This window comes from Mesocricetus auratus, unplaced genomic scaffold (assembly GCF_017639785.1).
Source record: "Mesocricetus auratus isolate SY011 unplaced genomic scaffold, BCM_Maur_2.0 Super-Scaffold_100037, whole genome shotgun sequence".
Lineage (NCBI taxonomy): Eukaryota > Metazoa > Chordata > Mammalia > Rodentia > Cricetidae > Mesocricetus > Mesocricetus auratus.
Genome location: NW_024429215.1, coordinates 322,772 through 340,892, shown reverse-complemented (window position 1 = coordinate 340,892; position 18,121 = coordinate 322,772). Strand labels below are relative to the sequence as shown.

Genomic DNA, 18,121 nt, shown 5'->3' with positions numbered 1-18,121 from the left:
GAACTAAAGGAGGGATTCATGAAGAAGCCTTGTGAAATCTGACTATCTTACAAGTTAATAGAAAATATAATGTTTAAAGCATTGAATGGAGGTATCCTACATGGGTAAATAAAGCTGCCACCAAACACTAGGCCTATTAAATGAAACTCTCTGTAACAAGTACTGGTCATTTGCTTAGGGTTTACTGGTCAGGGAGACCCCATTGTCATCTCAAACGAAACAAGTCATTGCCAGTGCTCTTGCTTGGACACCGTAAGTACATGGTGTTGGTGAAGACACCAAACACTGTAGTTGCAGGGTAGAGAGCATGGAATCTTGAACTTAACAGGGAAGTCTCCATGCTTGCTAGATTTCATAGCACTGCAAGGTCCTGTCAGGCTACTGGCGGAGAAAAGATGCCAATGTTCTTGCCTACACCTGGTCTCTGCATCTAGCCAAGGTGTATTTACAGGTCCAATAGTGTCATGGGCATAAGCAACCTGGTTTCATGATTGCATTTGAAGTCGACTTCACAGAGGGGAATTCATGCCTGGCCATGTAAACATGGTAAAAAATCATGACGTAGGAATTATATGTGCAAGGGCAGAACCTGTGGATGTTGTAGTCTGACATCTAACTATCTGTTTACAACTACCAACTTGTACTCCTCTCAGGCTTCATGAAGGAAGCCTCTTACAGTTTGTAGTGGGCAATCCAGGGGCTCATAAATATTCAAAAAGTACAGAGAATAAGCAATTGTGTAAGGTGAGTTCAATTACCATCCTGGCTGAGGGAGGGTCTCATGAATCTCTTTTACCTCCATAAAGTTCTACTTGCTTTAACACAATAAAATAAAAGACACAGAGACAATCTCTATGAAAAGAAAACACACACCCAATATATATTACATACACAAAACTAAACAGATATGTATAGTTGGAACACAGAAAGTCTAATATGTAGATTAGAAATTGAGAGTGGATTCATTTATGCAACTACTTAACTGCTTGAGTAACTGTTTGCTTTCAGAGCATGCATACTTTAAGAAGTCTCTTTAATATGCGTAACTATTCAAGGTTATCTAAAGTAAGCCACATGCCTTTCTATGTATATAAACCAGAAGATAACACAGTTTTGACTTGGCAACATTCCTGGTAGTGCACTAGGTTTGGTGATGATCATTATATAAATGGTTCTAATATAATGTTCTATATAAATGTAGTGAGAATATTTTTGTATACTCTATAATGAAAACATTCCCTTTTAGAATGCTCAAATGAAAAGAACAAATCACCTTTCAAAGAATTTGTACTCACTGTGCTTCCATTTCAATACACGCTTTATTCTGGAATATATCCCCCCATACAGCCCATAAGATTCTTAAGGTTTGGTAAAGAGAAGGAAATAGTCACCTATGCACGTTTTCTTTGGGAGGATTCATGGTGTGAGTAAAATAAGGAGTATTTTCCATTATTACAAATGCAACACCAAAGTTAGATTTTCATTCATTCATTGAAAAGTGACTTCTCCAATTTCTTGTAGGGTTGAGTTGATACAGTGAAGTTTTATGAATACCTGTTATGCACATATTTCCGATGAGTTTATGTGCATGGCATTTTTTTTACTGTCACCTTTATCCTAACAATAAAAATCCCTATCTACACACACACAAAGAAGACACAGAGACACAAATCAGGGTTCAAGCTTCAAGCTGAATATCAGAGAAGCAAAGCACTTGATCACTAGCTCAGACTGAAGGACTGATCCTGTCTCCATGAGCTCTCACCAAGCTTCAGACTGTTGCCTCTCCTCAGCATGGCTGGAGAATGAATGCCTCCTGTCCTCAAAGTGGCTGGAGAATCAATACCTGATACTGAGAGCTTGCTCCTGTCTTATATACCTCCCTAATACTGGGATTAAAGGTGTGTGATCCCAGGTGCTGAGATCATCCTTGTGTCATTTGTTTCTCTTTAGGACTCGACCAAGCTTGGGTCAATTTGTGTGGCCTTGGACTCATAGAGATCCATCTACCTCTTAATCCTGAGTCCTAGGATTAAAGGTGTATACCACCACCTCCTACCTTCTGGCTGCTGGGATTAATGTATGCCTGGTTTCTATGGCTTGTGGCTGACTTTGCTTTCTTAATTCTCAGGCAAGCTTTAATAACTCATAAATAATATATCATCACAACTGTCAGCTATGGTATTTTAGACATTAGAGTGAATACTTCCTGTCCTACTCAGTACTTCAAAATGAATTGAAGTGTGTCCTGTGAATTTTTAATATTTTATTTTTTATTGAATTTATTTATTTTAATGCCCCACCAGTTTTCCCTCCCTCCTCTCATCCTATCCCCTCCTCCACCCCCTTCACCAATCTATTCATCCTCTTTTCTGTTCAGAAAGGGACAGGCCTCCCATGCATATCTCAAGCATGGGATATCAAGTTGACGTAGGACTAAGTTTCTTCCTTTGTATTAATGTTGAGCAAGGCAACCCAGTATGAGGAATACCTTCCCCAAAGCCAGCCACAGCATGAGGGACAGACACTGCTCCCACTAGTAGGAGTCCCACAATTAGGCCCTAGAACACAACTGTCACATGTATGTAGCATGCCTACAGTGCAGTCACAGAGACTACAAGCAGAATGGACTTGGCTACTGTAACACAAGTCTAGAACAGAGCTGAGAACTCAGTTTCACACTGAGAAGCAATACTAGAATCCTGCAATACTTCCTGCAGCGTCCACTCAAGTTGTATTACTTACTATGCTTAATGGCAAAAAGGTGCCAAGTGATGTTATCTATGGACATCACAGTTGTACAATACCCTTTACATCTGCAATTTGGGTTTTCTGTGAAGAATTAAATTGCACTGAAATCCTATAATTTGTAACTTTTCTAATTCAGCTATGACCTTATAATAAAGACATAAGTATCACCATCCAAGTGATCAAGTGTAGTTTAACTCGACATCAGCAACCAATGGAAACACTCTCATATGGTATGTCTGGGCATCTTCTAGTGTCATTTCACTCCAGGTTCACAAGCTCAATAGCACAAGATCCAACTCTGATGAAAATGTGCAGACTGAACGTGTCAGCTTAGAAATAAAATACCACTGGAATCTCCAAGTGCACGCCAGTCTGAAGCGAGAGCCCTCACCACAGATGAATACTGAGAGTTCTGCAACACAACTCTACTACTAACCTTTAGCTCTGACCTCTGAAGAACTACATTAGAGATAATGGTTTACTTGAGAGTCCCTTTCTCTAGGGACAAAAGGTCACTGACCATTAACCACATGGATATTGCCAATGCCCCGTGGCCAGAAAAACTGCATTTTGTTTTCTCAAAAGAAGACAATCTGTTGTTTCCTTATGTGTCTTGGACTTTCAAAGCTTGCTTTATGGTTAAGTACAAGCATCACTACTTTTGGAACATTATAGAAAAATTCTTAGAAAACATGATTTCAAACATTAGTCACACTGTTGAAACACCCATCTAATATTAATAATTTGTTCTTCAGTAAGAAACAGAATTCTCCATAACAAATATCCCGAAATTGTCTCACTCACTCAGTCATCATAGCCATTTAAAATCAAACTGCTCACTAACTAGCTGTGTTTTCCCCACCATGGACACCTGCAAATCACCTGTCATTTCTATGTACCTTTGTCTGGGTAATAAAAGATCCCGCTGGATACAGGCTAATTAGTAATATCACATTGTGGGTGAAAAGTCCTAGGGCCAACTCTGTGCTTCCTATGGCTGACACACATGAGACCTGACCTAGTTAATACCCTTTGGGGACAGGGGTTACTTTGTCTTGGCTGGTTCTTGCTCAAACCTGCAAACCCTAACTTTCTGTGTACAGTGCAACTCTTTTAAAAACTCATATAACACCAGTACAGAGAGAATCTGTTGTAGTGGCGGAAGCTCCTGTAGAAGATGTAGTCCACCTGAGCGGAGTCCCTGAGCAAAAACACGTCTTCAGATCTCCCTTGCAGAATGGCTTCTGCTTCCTATTAGCCCATCACATCCCAGTAATAGGGATGCCCTGTGATCTGAAGCAATTCCGGCACAAGGCATACCAAGCTGCATACCAAGATCTGCATACCAAGCTGCCACCCAGCTTTTTAAAATTACAATAGTGGGGGAGTTTATGTGTGTGGTCACCCACAAATTTTTTATGTGTACAATTTCAGGACTAGGTAAAAGATCTGTTAAATTGAATGCATTTCAGGGGCAGAACTTGCAATAAATAGAAAGACAGGAATTATAAAAGTATGCTTTCATATGGTTGGACTGAAGCATGAATTTTGGAATGCACAGCAAACTTAGAGACAAAACTCAAGGCCTTTGCACACTTTTTATGTTACTACATTTTGTCCTCATTATGATTTTTTTTGAGACACAGTTAATGTAAGCCTCACTGTCATGGAACTCACTATGTACTATCAAGAAAGCTTCAACTCAGAGATCCTCTACTCCTCTGTCCTGAATGCAGGATTAAAGGCTTGAACCATCATACCTGGTACTGTTACGAATTTTAGGATGTGGCAAGATCAATGTTTTCATGGCAGCTTTCTCCGGGAGCTGGAGATAACACTTACAGGTTAAGAGCACTGGCCACTCTTTCAAAGGACCGGTGCTCGATTCCGAACACACACACACACACACAGCAGCTCACAATTGTCAGGAGCTCTAGCTTCAGGGAATCTGATGACCCCTCTGGCCACCACCTGCATCAGGGCTACGTGTAGCACACAGTAAAACAAGCAGGCAAAGCACACATACACGTTAAAAGAAATAAAATGGTTTTTTTTTAAACCACAGTAACATTGAGAGAATTTTATTTTGGCATAAGCCCTGTGATATTTTCTACAGTTTAAGCCTCAGTAAAGATAACAAGGTTTTTATCTTTCTGTTTCTATTATGTATACTGTTGTTATTTGCAAGCAGAAAATAGCAGATAAATTCTATGTCATATTATTTCAATGGTGTTTATCTGTACAGTATGAATTTTCTAATGTTTCCTGAGATTTGTAATATGGATATAGGACATGTCAGTCTTTGCATTTGTAAGGTTTCTTTCCAGTATGAATTTTCTGATGTGTTCTAAGATGATCGCACCTAGTAAAAGATCTGTCACATTCCTTACAACTGTAAGGTCTCTCTCCAGTATGAACTCTCTGATGTCTTCTAAGATCTGTGCAACTGGTAAAGGATTTGTCACATTCCTGACAACTATAAGGTCTCTCTCCAGTATGAACTCTCTGATGTTTTCTAAGACGTGAGCAACTAGTAAAGGATTTGTCACATTCCTGACAACTGTAAGGTGTCTCTCCAGTATGAACACTCTGATGTGTTCTAAATATTGAGTATTCATTAAAGGACATATCACAGTCTTTACATTTGTAAGGGTTTTCTCCAGCATGAATTTTCTGATGTGTTCTAAGATGTTCACACCTAGTAAAAGATTTGTCACATTCCTTACAACTGTGAGGTCTCTCTCCAGTATGAACTCTCTGATGTCTTCTAAGATTTGCACAAGTGGTAAAGGATTTGTCACATACCTTACAACTGTAAGGTCTCTCTCCAGTATGAACTCTCTGATGTATTTTAAGACTTTCAATATGGATAAATGATACGTCGCAGTCTTTGCATCTATAAAGTTTCTCTCCAGTATGAATTTTCTGATGTTTCCTTAAACCATAAGAATGGGCAAAGGATTTGTCACATTCCTCACAATTGTAAGGTCTCTCTCCAGTATGAATTCTCTGATGTGTTCTAAGTTGTGAGTCCCAGGAAAAGGATTTGTCACATTCCTTACAAGTGTAAGGTCTCTTTCCAGTATGAACTCTCTGATGCTTTCTAAGATTTGCCATATGAATAAAGGATACATCACACTCTTTGCATTTAGGAAGTTTCTCTCCAGTATGAATTTTCTGATGTGATCTAAGATACGAGGAGCTAGTAAAAGACTTCTCACATTCCTTACATCTGTAAAGTTTCTCTCCAGTGTGAACTCTCTGATGTCTTCTAAGATATGAGATTTCGGGAAAGGATTTGTCACATTCCTCACATTTGTAAGGTTTCTCCCCAGTATGAATTTTCTGATGTCTGGAAAGGTATGAGTTCCAGGTAAAGGACTTGTCACATATCTCACATTTGTATGGTTTTTCACCAGTATGGATTCTGTAATGCCTATTAAGAAGTGATAATTCAAGAAAGGACTTACCACATTCTTTGCATTTATGAAACTTCTCTAAAGAATGTGTTTTCTGATGCCACCTAAGTAATGAATAATGAAGAAAGGACCTGTCACACTCATTGCACTTGTAAAGCTTCTCTCCAGAATGAAATCTGTAATGGCTTTTAAAGTGTAAAAGCGGAAGAAAGACCTTGCCACATTCTTGACAACTATAGTCTCTCCGAGCAGTGTGCATTTTCTGATGTTTCTTGACAGTAGAAGATGGGGCAAATGATTTGTCACATTCTTTGCATTTGTAAGGTTTCTCTCTGGTATGAATTCTTTGATGTATTTTAAGGCTTGAACACTGGGAGAAGGATTTTTCACAAACATTGCACTTGTGGGGTTTAATTCCAGTATAAATTCTCTCATATTCGGCAAGGCTTGAGGCAGTACTGAAGCATTTCCTGCATTTCCCACATTTCCCACATTGATGTGGTATCTCTCCAATGTTGATTTGTTGTTGCAAAAGACTGTATGCAGAAGTGAAATAGTCATCACGCTCTCCCTGCCTGTGCTCTTTCTCTGCAGTGTAGACTCTCTGATCTTGAGTAATGCTGGAACACATATTTATAGATTTCTCACAGACTTTATGTTGGCAAGGTTCTTCTCCAGTGTGCATGCTTTCATGTCTGTCTGGGTTTGATGAGTCAACAGAGACATCCCTGTGACTACTGCATGTGTAGTCATTAGAGTTTTCTGGAGTTTCACTTGTTCTATGAAGTGCACATGTGGAGGGGTCATGAAGCACTTTGTCAAGCTCATCACACTGACAAGACTCCTTTTCAGTCTTCACATGCTGATGGACAGGATCACATATGTAATAGTTCTCTGAAAATGAGTACAGTTCAGATTAATAGGGCTTTTTCCAATAATAAACATGTGATAAATGACTGCCTCCCTAAGTTGTCATTTAACATAACATGGAACTATTTAGATTAGAGTTCCCAGTAATGGACAGTTTTCATTTGCTGTAATTGTATGGATTCTCACAAAGGCAGCATGACAGCCCTCAAATGTCAGTAATTTACAACAGATATCTCATCTTTATCAAAAATCACTAACTGGGAAAACATGGAAAAGATAATTGATAATCATGAAGTGAATTAGACTTAGCATAGAGCTCACTGAGGGATTACATTTTGAATACATATTTCTATCTTTAGATAATATTTCTTCTCAGAGATCGGTGAAGAGGAGTTTAATCTAATCGCAGATTCATAGTGAGTGTGATACTAACTGATAGGCAATAAAGAATACTGTCCAGAAGTCACAATTAATTTAAAGGCATCAAATGATTTATATTTCTCTCTAGAAAAACACATTAGATTCTTTAAAAGTAATGGATGCAAAGACAATATTCTGCCAGATGTCAGAGGCTCTACCTTCTTTGAGGCAGGGCTGCCATGGGCAGCCATTGCTTATTTCTGTGCTCCGCTGTCTGAGCGCCACACACTGTTGTGTTTCCTAAATGACTCATAGGGTTGTTCTCAAGTCCACTCTGTACACTAACTCCTGAGATTACTTCCAAGAAGGGTGTTTGCGCATTCACCACTGGGAAGAAAATGAAGGATGTAATATGAAGATGTGTATAGAAGAAAGGCAGTTACAGAATTATCCTACATTTTGGACTCACATTAGACTTAACATTTTGTAAAATTATTCCAATCTGATTTCAGCATAATTGAATAAACCTGCATTTTGTACTAGTATTAACTCACCATAATTCAGGCAGCCCATGACACATGCTAGAACCTTTAGAAGTAATACAGAAGTCTAAGACAGTACTGTGCTCAGTACGTGAAAATACAAAGCAGAGAAATTAAGCAAGATTTCCCCATTGATGTTTCTTATCAAATTCTTCAGTACATTTAGTATTTTCAGTTTGTATATCTTGAATTTTTCTCACAATTAAAACCATACCTATTAAAATAATGAACATGTAGCTCTGAGATATGAGTGGATTTGTGGATAAATCTTAGAAGCAACATGAAAGGCGGATAACATCTCTGAAACAGAAAATGGAAACAAAACCTAAATAGTGTGAAAAAGTTCTTTCCTCATACTAAACTTTGCCTTGTCTCCCCTTTTGTTGTTGTTGTTGTTTTGGACAGTATAATAGATTTCACATCTTATTAAGTCAGAACAAACAAAAGATTAATTAGAAATTCTACAAGCAAATTGTTCTTACCCACAGAGAACAGGTTGTTGTAATTCTCCAACATCACATCAATGCACAAAGCCCTCTGAGCAGAGTCCAGGCATTCCCACTCCTCCTGTTGGAAGTCCACAGCTACATCCCTAAATGCCAACAGACTCTGAAACAAAAAAAGTATAGTTTGACCAAGCACTGACTGGCAGTGCTTTCCTGGATATAAGGAAATGGAATGCAGGTGAACTAAGATAATTACTCAAATAGATGATTTTCAATACAGTCACATTCTATCATAAGTGTTTTAATTCTGTGACAATAGTCTTACAAGTATTACACATGAAACAAGAAAGGTCTGAACACAGATATCTCTCTGTTATGGATGCTATGTTTATGTCCCACAGGATCACAGTGTACATGTGTCAGAAGGAAAAGTACTTTAAATGCTGTACCTGTATATCATGCTAAAACACTGACACAAATCAATCCTCTGTGTACTCGGGCCTTACATGACTTTATTCTTACAGGCTCAGCTGGGATGTTTAAACTCCAGGTCCAATGTTACAGCAAAGGGAGAGGCATGAAAAACAGAATATGACTGACTTTATAGACAAGAGTTCGTTTTTTTTCTACAGTAGCAAGGATTGTAACTGTATTACATTCAATTTTAACATGGACATATAAGGTAAGTAGTCTATAGAATTAATTTTATGAAAATATTTGGGCCATTGTGAACCGACAGGAAAATCTGCACCTGTCATATTTAATATAATCCAAAATTTCTCTAAGAATATGCATAGGCCAAAAGAGGAAAATAAGAATTTAGAAATTTTGAAGAATATTTCACTTAACTTTCAAAGAGTAATAAAATTGGAGGGAACTCTAAAAAAACACATCAAAAAACCTTTAAGATACAGCTAAGAGACTCTGTACTAGTGACAATTTGGATAAAGCTCACAGAAAGAATTAATTTAATTAAATTAAATCAATAAATACTGAGGAAATAATACTACAAATCAACAAATGGACAAATGTCACAGATGTCACAGCGTGGGTGTGGGTTCGCTCAAATCCCTTGAAAGAAGGCTCAGAGACACTTTGAGAATGAGTTTAGGCTTTTGGGGTGCACAGGTGTCCAGCCTGGATTTTTTCTCCATATTTACAATTATGCCAGGGGGTTTTCATATGCTCAAAACAACCCGGATAAAGCTTCCAAAATACAATAGCAAGCACAAACTCTCAATGAAGAGGGGTACCATGCTTTTCCAGGTTGCTCTCCCAACCAAGTTTTCCGTAGATTTTGAATACTTGGGAAAATATCAAAGAAGATTAACATAGATGACAAAAGGTATCTGCTAACACAGGATAGATTATGGCTAGACACTAACTCCAGAGCTAGGCCAGGTGTGGCCCAGCAGGGTTTAGGGCTGGTTTCTAACTCTATGGTTCCAGGGCAGCAGAAATGTTACCACAGGAAAATGAACTAAATAGACAGTTTTCAAACACAGAAACTCAAATGGCCAATAAATAATACACAAGCACTCAGGAACCCAGAAAGGCCACCTTGGCAACTCAAATTAAAACTATTTCAACAAAAAGAAAGAAGGAAGGAAGGAAGGAAGGAAGGAAGGAAGGAAGGAAGCTACTTCAAAATACTGCCTCACCCAAGACAGAATGGCTGTCATCAATATACCTGACAACAAACATTGGATGGCATATGGAGAGATAGGCAGTCCATTTCATTGTTGATAGACGAGAAGGTACAAATTTATACAGCTATTATTTTAGGAATCAGTTTGGAGATTATTGAAAAAAATGGGAGAGAGAACTAACAAATGACCCAGGTCTTTCACTCCTAGCCATATACACAGAAAACAACACAGCCACTACAGAGATATGTATACCCCATGTTTACTGCTATTTTAATCACCAAAGGAAAAGTATTAGAATAAACTAATTATTTGTCAACACATGAATGTATAGTGAAAACTGTATAAAAAGGAGGTTTATAAAATTACTATTTTTTATAGTTTATATAAAAACTATTCAGTTGAAGAGAAAAGTATAATAAAAAATCTGCAGGAAAATTGACAGACTCAAAATATGTAACATTAAGTGAGGTCATACACTTTCACAAAAATGTCACCACATTTTCTCTCATATGCAGAATCTACACAATCATGTATGTATACAGAACTAAAGTATATGTGGACACAATATAACACAGAAAAGACAACAGGAAGGTTAAACTATCAGGGACTGAATGCAGGTAATGAACTCCAGTTATGAAAAAGGTTGTAAAGCTAAGTGCTTTTCTAGCTGTAATTCTATCAAAGGTTTTGGGGGTTTTGATTGGTGAGTAAGTAAATCAAAATACATTTGACTGTGAAATATAAAATCCTATGTGAGTTTCCAGAGCTTCTGTCTCCTGTGATGACCTTAACTTTAAAAAAGTACACTGAGTTGTTTAGTCTTTGGGTATGTTTTATTTCAGTGTGTGATTTTGTTTTTTCTGCTTGCAGAATTTTCTTAAAATTATCAAAAGCAGAAAAGTAAAGGCTTTTAATATACATATATATATATATATATATATATATATATATATATATAGGAAAGGATCACTGACCTGGGACATGTTTACTAAAGAATCAGCCACTTCTTACTGTTTCTCTTCTTTGAGTTTCTCTTTCAGGAACAAAAACTCAACTCAAAAATGCCTGTGATACATATACATTTAGAGTGTAAATGAAAACTTCCCAACTACACTGATGATGTTCCTCACAAGAGCCATAGAATTCCTAACAAAACAACAACACCAGGAGCAAGAAGCCTGCTTTGAAGTTGCAGATCACAGTTGTCCAACAGACTTCCAAACATTACAGGGTATTGTGGCCCAAGGTTGACTCCTAGAGGCTTTACTTCAGTCCCTAGTGTTGAAGAAGCCACACACTTCACAAACAAATCCTAGAAGACACCAGATGGAACTGGCCGTAAAGGCTCCTTCCTGGGGACTAATTTTAATGGTACCAGAGGGCAACATGCAAGGTTCCAACGGAGAGAGCCAGCCAACAGTCCTACCCAGCTATGACACCTATGAACCACAACAGAGATGACCCTAAGGGTACAAGAGGGGCACACATACTTTGGTGGTGACCGACAACTTGTAATTGGATTTAGACACTCTCAACCAGACTGGAAAACTTGACTGGTACTGGAAAACTAGCCAGTTACCCCGGGGCTAGGAAACACATGGATCCTGGAGGAGAGCCTAAAACCACTGCTTTCCTAAATCAGCGTAAGTCCTTACTGCATTCTAAATATTTCTCCTAATTTCCAACAGACAATAGGAGACGGTATAGATGCAGTGTATAGGCTGTATATATACTTTCTGATTCTTATCAAAACTCTGTTGCCATTATTTTCAATATTATTCCATAGTATAATGCAGTTACATTTCTTTTTCGCTTCTATTTTTCCATGAAACAGGGTTTTTCTGCATAGTGCTGGCTGTCCTGGAAGTCAGTGTGGACACCTTGCCAGCCTCCAACTGATCCAACTTCGATCCACTTGCCTCAGCCTTCTGAGTATTCAGATAAAGACGTGGCCACCAGGTCTGGCAAATACACTGTTTAAAGCGCTGTATTTATGCTCTTCGCCATCTTCCTCGGGCCGGGCGACATCTCACCATGAAGGTCGAGCTGTGCAGCTTCAGCAGGTACAAGATCTACCTGGGACACCGGCAGCGCTACGCCAGGACCGACGGGAAGGTTTTCCAGTTTCTTAATGCAAAATGCGAGTCTGCATTCCTTTCCAAAAGGAATCGTCGGCAGATAAACTGGACTGTCCTCTACAGAAGAAAACACAAAAAAGGACAGTCGGAAGAAATTCAAAAGAAAAGAACTCGCTGTGCAGTGAAATTCCAGCGTGCTATCACTGGTGCATCCCTTGCTGATATCATGGCAAAGAGGAATCAGAAACCAGAAGTCAGGAAAGCTCAGCGAGAGCAGGCTATCCGGACTGCCAAGGAAGCAAAAAAGGCTAAGCAGGCATCCAAGAAGACAGCAATGGCTGCTGCCAAGGCCCCTACAAAAGCAGCACCTAAACAAAAAATTGTGAAGCCTGTGAAGGTCTCTGCTCCCCGAGTTGGTGGAAAACGCTAACTTGGTAGATCAGTGTTTCAAATAAAGTTCTATCTAACGCTAAAAAAAAAAAAAAGCGCTGTATTTACATCCCGCTGTGCATATGTCTCAGATGGAAAATTAACTTTGCATAAAAGCATACTTTTAAACGTTAATGTTTACAGAGTATACTATGGAAGTCGCGCGCGCGCACACACACACACACAAATACTTTCAAATTCAAAGAATTTTTCAGATATTTCTTGACTATAATATAAAAGCTCTCTGGGAATCCAAGTCTCCAGGTAAATGTGCCACTCTCTTGGATATGGAAGTGTATAACACGGAAGTTAACATGGATGATTGTAAATTTCAAGAGCTTTGTCGTTTCCACCATAGTAACAGAATCGTGATTGCAAATCTCAAAAGATAAATCTATATTCGATTAGATTATTACAATAATATTTTGGCAATCCGAAGATCAGATGAAAAGAAATCAGGGTTTTTCCATAGGATCTAAAACACACCAAGGGAAGACACCCACAGCAGAATTTGGGAGCAGCAGAGAAACCGCTCGCACCCCGTCCCCTCCCTCCCGGGTCCCAGCCCCGCGGCTCCTCTGACCTGGGAGGTTCCAGGGCCGCCGGGCTGCGGTTCCCGCCACTGCGCTGCTGCTGACTCCGGAGCCGCAGGCCGCCCGCCCCGCGCGGACACTGCGGCTCCGGAGTCTCCAGGTCCCCGAGGCGCCCGCCGAGTCCCCCGCACCTGGGTCTGCAGCGCGCGGCTGCCACCGTGCAGGTCGCCGAGCAACGACAGAGAGCAGGCACTTTTCACTGCCGGCCTCTGTTTATATCCAATTTTGAGTCCCAAGCGTTGTCTTTCTGTCCCAGCGTCTGTTTACAGCTCTCCTCTAAACCCTCCCAGGCTCCACTCTTCCATAAACCCAGCCAACGGCCACATCCTTCTAGCGCCTATTTCCGTTTAAGTGTTCCCGCCCCCATTGAACCGTCCCTCCCATTGATTCTCAGGCTGCCTTCCCCATGGCTGCAGCTGTCAGGCTGCCCTGGACCCGCTCTGCACAGACTCCACACATGCTTGCTGCAGCCTAGACCAGAGCTGCATCCGGGAGGACGCTGCACCCCGGGATCTGACCCCACAGTGAGTTCTGAAACCTTCAGAGAAAAGACAGGCAGCCTAACCCCGACTTGACTACCAGACTCCCTGGCTACATACTTAACACCTAACATAACGGGCTAAATTCAGATGCTAGCATCCCATGCCTAACAGAAACATCACAAGCCAAAACCAAATACTGAAGTTTTGCCTTGGGGAGAGACATTTCTGGAACTTGGATTTTGAAAACAAATAGGTGTCTATAGGAATCAGTAGTCAGCCCATTGCTAACGGCCCAGGGATGAGTTCATCTAGTGCTGTATGGCTCTCACCACTACATACATAGTGATCTTGTTACTTTACTACCTCAATCAAGTTTTTTTCTGTGACTACTGCTATAGATACTTTTACATAAAACATAGGAAAAACATTTAATGCAGTGGTGAATTCGGAGACTGTTGGCTGTCCCAGAAGCATGAATTAAGCAAGGTGTGTGGTCCCAGCCCTAAAGGGTCAGTTATAACATCCCATCTATGGTTCCGGGAACACTGAGGAAGAGGAGGAGGAAAGGAGTAAGAAGGGAGGAGGACGGGCTCAGACACGCCATTCTCTAGACTCCACACAGCTGCTGTGATCAGTAACCAACAGCAACGGTACTGACCTGCACTGACCTCACACTAGAACGCAGTCAGTCTAGGAAAGGGAAAGGCTCACAGGGCCCCACCCTTAACCTCTCAAATGTTGTATATGGATGGATTGTAGGAGGAGAATCTCTGCCTTTAGCTGCAGTCCTCTGCTGAGCCCAGCAGGCTCCAACACACAGCTCCAAACCCGCAGTCTCACAGATGGCCCTGGTCAATCTCAGTGGATCTCAAAGCTAAATGAATGAAGATGCACACAATAGACTTTTGTTGGCAATTTTGGAATAGAATAGCAGAGAGGTAGAAAGTGAGAATGGATAGTATTGACGCAGACACATACACACACTCATATGCACACACACACACATATACACATCTATATATATACATATGTATATGGGTATATATTTGGGATTTTTACGAATGACTTACAGTCTGCTAATCCAACAATGGCTAGCTGTGAACAAAAAGTGCTACAATCTAGTAGTTCCTCAGTTCACAAACATGGATGTCTCAGCTGGTCTTCAGTATATGCTGGAATTCCAAAAAAAGTAGGCTTCAATGCCAGTAAAGGGATGGATGTGGTAAAAAGGCTAGCAGAAACTTCAGTCTTCTAGGCTCTTATATAGGCTTCCAGCAGAAGGAGGGTCACAGATTAAAGGAGTGTCTTCCAGCCTCATGGTCATTTTCAGAGGCGTGGGTCCTCCCACCTCTAGATATGAATTAAAGGCATGTTCTACCTCTAAGGACTGGACTAGGAGTGAATCCACCCAATTCAATCCATGGAAAATACCTCTCACAGGTGTGCCCTCCATTTCAGGATTGTGGTTCGTTCCTGATGTTGAAAATCTGACAACCAAGAGTAGCCATGACAAGTCACCCCTTGTCAGCTTGAAGCACAATCACTCCTTGTGGCATGAATAATTTCCAATTGCAAACAATAAACAGGTCACAATAAAACCTAAACATTATAGTATACCAAATAGAATCACAAATTTGTCATATATTTAACCATGTTATAATTACACCTAACATGATATAGCTCAGCTCTAGTACAAGCACAAAAACGTTTGAAATTTAGAATAGGTGTCACCATCTCTTGTGGAACAGGACTTTAACATCATGAATTTAAGTATGGCAACCATTGATATCCTCTTAATTGATGTTACACCACTTGATAAAGATAATGAGAGAAAACACAAGTATCTGTACAAAAACATTCTTAAGAATGTTACCAACTGTAATCTTCTCTTCTTTTATTGGTCAAATGGCTTAAGAAGAATTTATAACTACTTTCCCCTACAACTCATTCTGTATTTTCTCCAGGTCTTAGCTCCTTTCCTGGAAGGATGCACATCCCTTCCTTCCTGATGGGTCCGTGCCCTGTATCATCCCTCCTCGATTAGGCGGTTGTAGTTTCCCATTGATTTTAATAACAGGATATGGTAGCACTAAGAGATACCCTAAAGAAACTCCTGAACTGCAGATGCAATCCTTCTTCCTGCGTTGCATAGAGACAATCTAATTTCCCCATAGTAATGCGGCTCAATCACCCCTCCTAACACTGTTAGGAATCCTTGTTTGTTGTAGGTGGAGTTTCAGAGTTTCAAAAGTTGCTCCCAAATAAACATAAAGTGGCTAAATATTAATTATAAATGCTCGCCCAAACCTCAGACTTGCTACTAGCTGAGTCTTATATTTTACATTAACGGATCTTCTTATCTATGTTCTACTACTTGGCTTGGAAACTTTTCCCAGTAAGGCAAGTTCATCTTCTCTCCCCATCTCCTCCAGATTTGGAGAGAATCCTCCCCTTCTTCATGCTCTCTTTTTTTCTGCAAGTCCCACCTAAACTCTACCTGTCCAGCTATTGGGAAGGCACCTTCTTGTTTTTATTTCAAATTGTATTTTTCATTTTACAAACCAATCCCAGTTTCCCCTCCCTCTACTTCTCACAGACCTCCATGTTACTCCTATCCTATCTGCCATCCATTCTTGAGAGGGGCAAGATCTCCCTTGGAGACTCAACACAGTCTGGCTTACCAAGATGAGGCAGGACCAAGTTCCTGTCCACTTTATCAAGGCTGAGCAAAGTATCCCACCATAGGGAATGGGCTCTAAAATGCTAGGTCATGCACCCAGGTTAGGTCCTGATCCCACTGCCAGGTCCCCCTGCAACAGATCAAGCCACATGACTGTCACCCAAACTCAGAGGGTGTAGTTCAGCCCTGTGCAGGTTCCATAGCTGTCAGTCTTGAGCTCCCACTAGCTCGGTCTGCTGTCTCTGGGGTTTTTCCCTCCGAGATCTTGACCGCACTTGTTCATATGATCCCTCCTCCCTCTCTTCAGCTGAACTCTAGGGGCTCAGCCCAGTGCTTGCCTGTGAGTCACTGGATAAGCTTCTATAATTATCTGGATACAGGTTCTAAGGTGAAAATTAGGGTAGTCCCTAACTTGATTAGAGGGGCAAGGCCCATTCATGCACACTCTACACTGTGGCTAGGAGTCTTAGCTGGGGTCATCCTTGTGGATTCCTGAGAAATTTTCTAACACCAAGTTTCTCCCTAAGGCTATATATATATATATTTAACTTTTTACACATATTACACTCAGTTCCCTTTCCTTCCCCCGGCCCCCCCATTCCTCCCAACCCCCCATCTCACTCCATCTGACTTCAGCTCCCCAGGGAGGGTAACACCTTCCATGAAGGATTTTCAGAGTCTGTCTTATAATCCTGGGTAGGACCTAGGTCCTCCCTCATGTGTCCAGGCTAAGAGGGCATCCCTCCATGTGGAACGGGTTCCCAGAGTCCATTTGTATGCCAGGGATAAATACTGATCTACTCTCCAAGGTCCCATAAATTGCTGAGGCCCCTTCTCTGACACCCATCTGGTCTCTCAGTCATCAGTCTGGGGTCCATGTGTTCCCCCCTTGTTTAGGTCAGCTGCCTCTGTGGGTTTTGTCAGCCTGGTCTTGAATCCTTTGATCATCACTCCTCTTAGCAAGTGGGTTCCAGGAGTTCAGTTTGGTTTTTAGCTGTGGGTGTCTGCCTCTGCTTCCAACAGCCACTGCATGAGGGTTCTAGGATGTCATATAAGGTAGTCATCAATCTCGTTATCAGGGGAGGACATTTAAGGTAGCCTTCTTGATGCCTCACATTCCCATCCCCCCATCCCTTCCCTTATACCGCCCTCCCAGTTTACCCAGGAGGCCTTAACTATTTCCCCTTCCTGGGGCCATCCATGTGTGTCCCTCTTTCTAGGGCAGGTAGCTTCGTTATCAACCCAATCACAGTAACACATGTTCACAAAGAGTAAAAAATATTCCATTATTACCGCTTTCTTAGTCTGTAGGTTTCAGGGCATTAGAAGAGGAATGTGACCTGAGGGAGTCTCTACTTCCATTTCAATAGAATGTTTGTTTCCCCTCTTGGCAGGAATGCTCCCCTGTGTTGAAACAAGATTCCTAGACCAGCAGATCTTAACGTTGAGGGAAGAGGAAGCAAAATTTTCCTGGTGGGTCATTAGGGGTGTTAGCGAGATGATTTATTATTCCCCTTTCCTCTCCCTGGATCCTGGGACACCTGGATCCTCTCTATGGGCGAAACCTTACCATGTAATGGACACAGATTCAAAGCATATACTGCCTTCTGTAGAACCCTGCCACAGACATACAGGCTGCTGCCACCTACCTGGCACTGTTCATGCTTCTTCAAAAGGCCATCCCTTCTTTCTATGAAGCCAACTGCTTCAGGATGAATCTCTCTCTCTCTCTCTGTCTCTCTCTGTCTCTCTCTGTCTCTCTCTCTCTGTCTCTCTCTCTGTCTCTCTCTGTCTCTCTGTCTCTCTGTCTCTCTCTCTCTCT

At 40.9% G+C, this 18,121-nt stretch overlaps 1 protein-coding gene and 1 pseudogene across 1 annotated transcript; one reads left to right on the top strand and one right to left on the bottom strand.

Moving 5' to 3' along the window:
- Positions 1-4,816: 4,816 nt before the first annotated feature.
- LOC101831368 lies at positions 4,817-11,035 on the bottom strand (annotated as a pseudogene).
- Positions 11,036-12,035: 1,000 nt separating this feature from the next.
- Positions 12,036-12,598, top strand: LOC101831633 (60S ribosomal protein L24-like). The gene has a single exon (XM_040734087.1). The coding sequence runs from the start codon at positions 12,072-12,074 to the stop codon at positions 12,543-12,545; it is 474 nt and encodes a 157-aa protein (XP_040590021.1). The 5' UTR covers positions 12,036-12,071; the 3' UTR covers positions 12,546-12,598.
- The last annotated feature ends 5,523 nt before the right edge of the window (positions 12,599-18,121 follow it).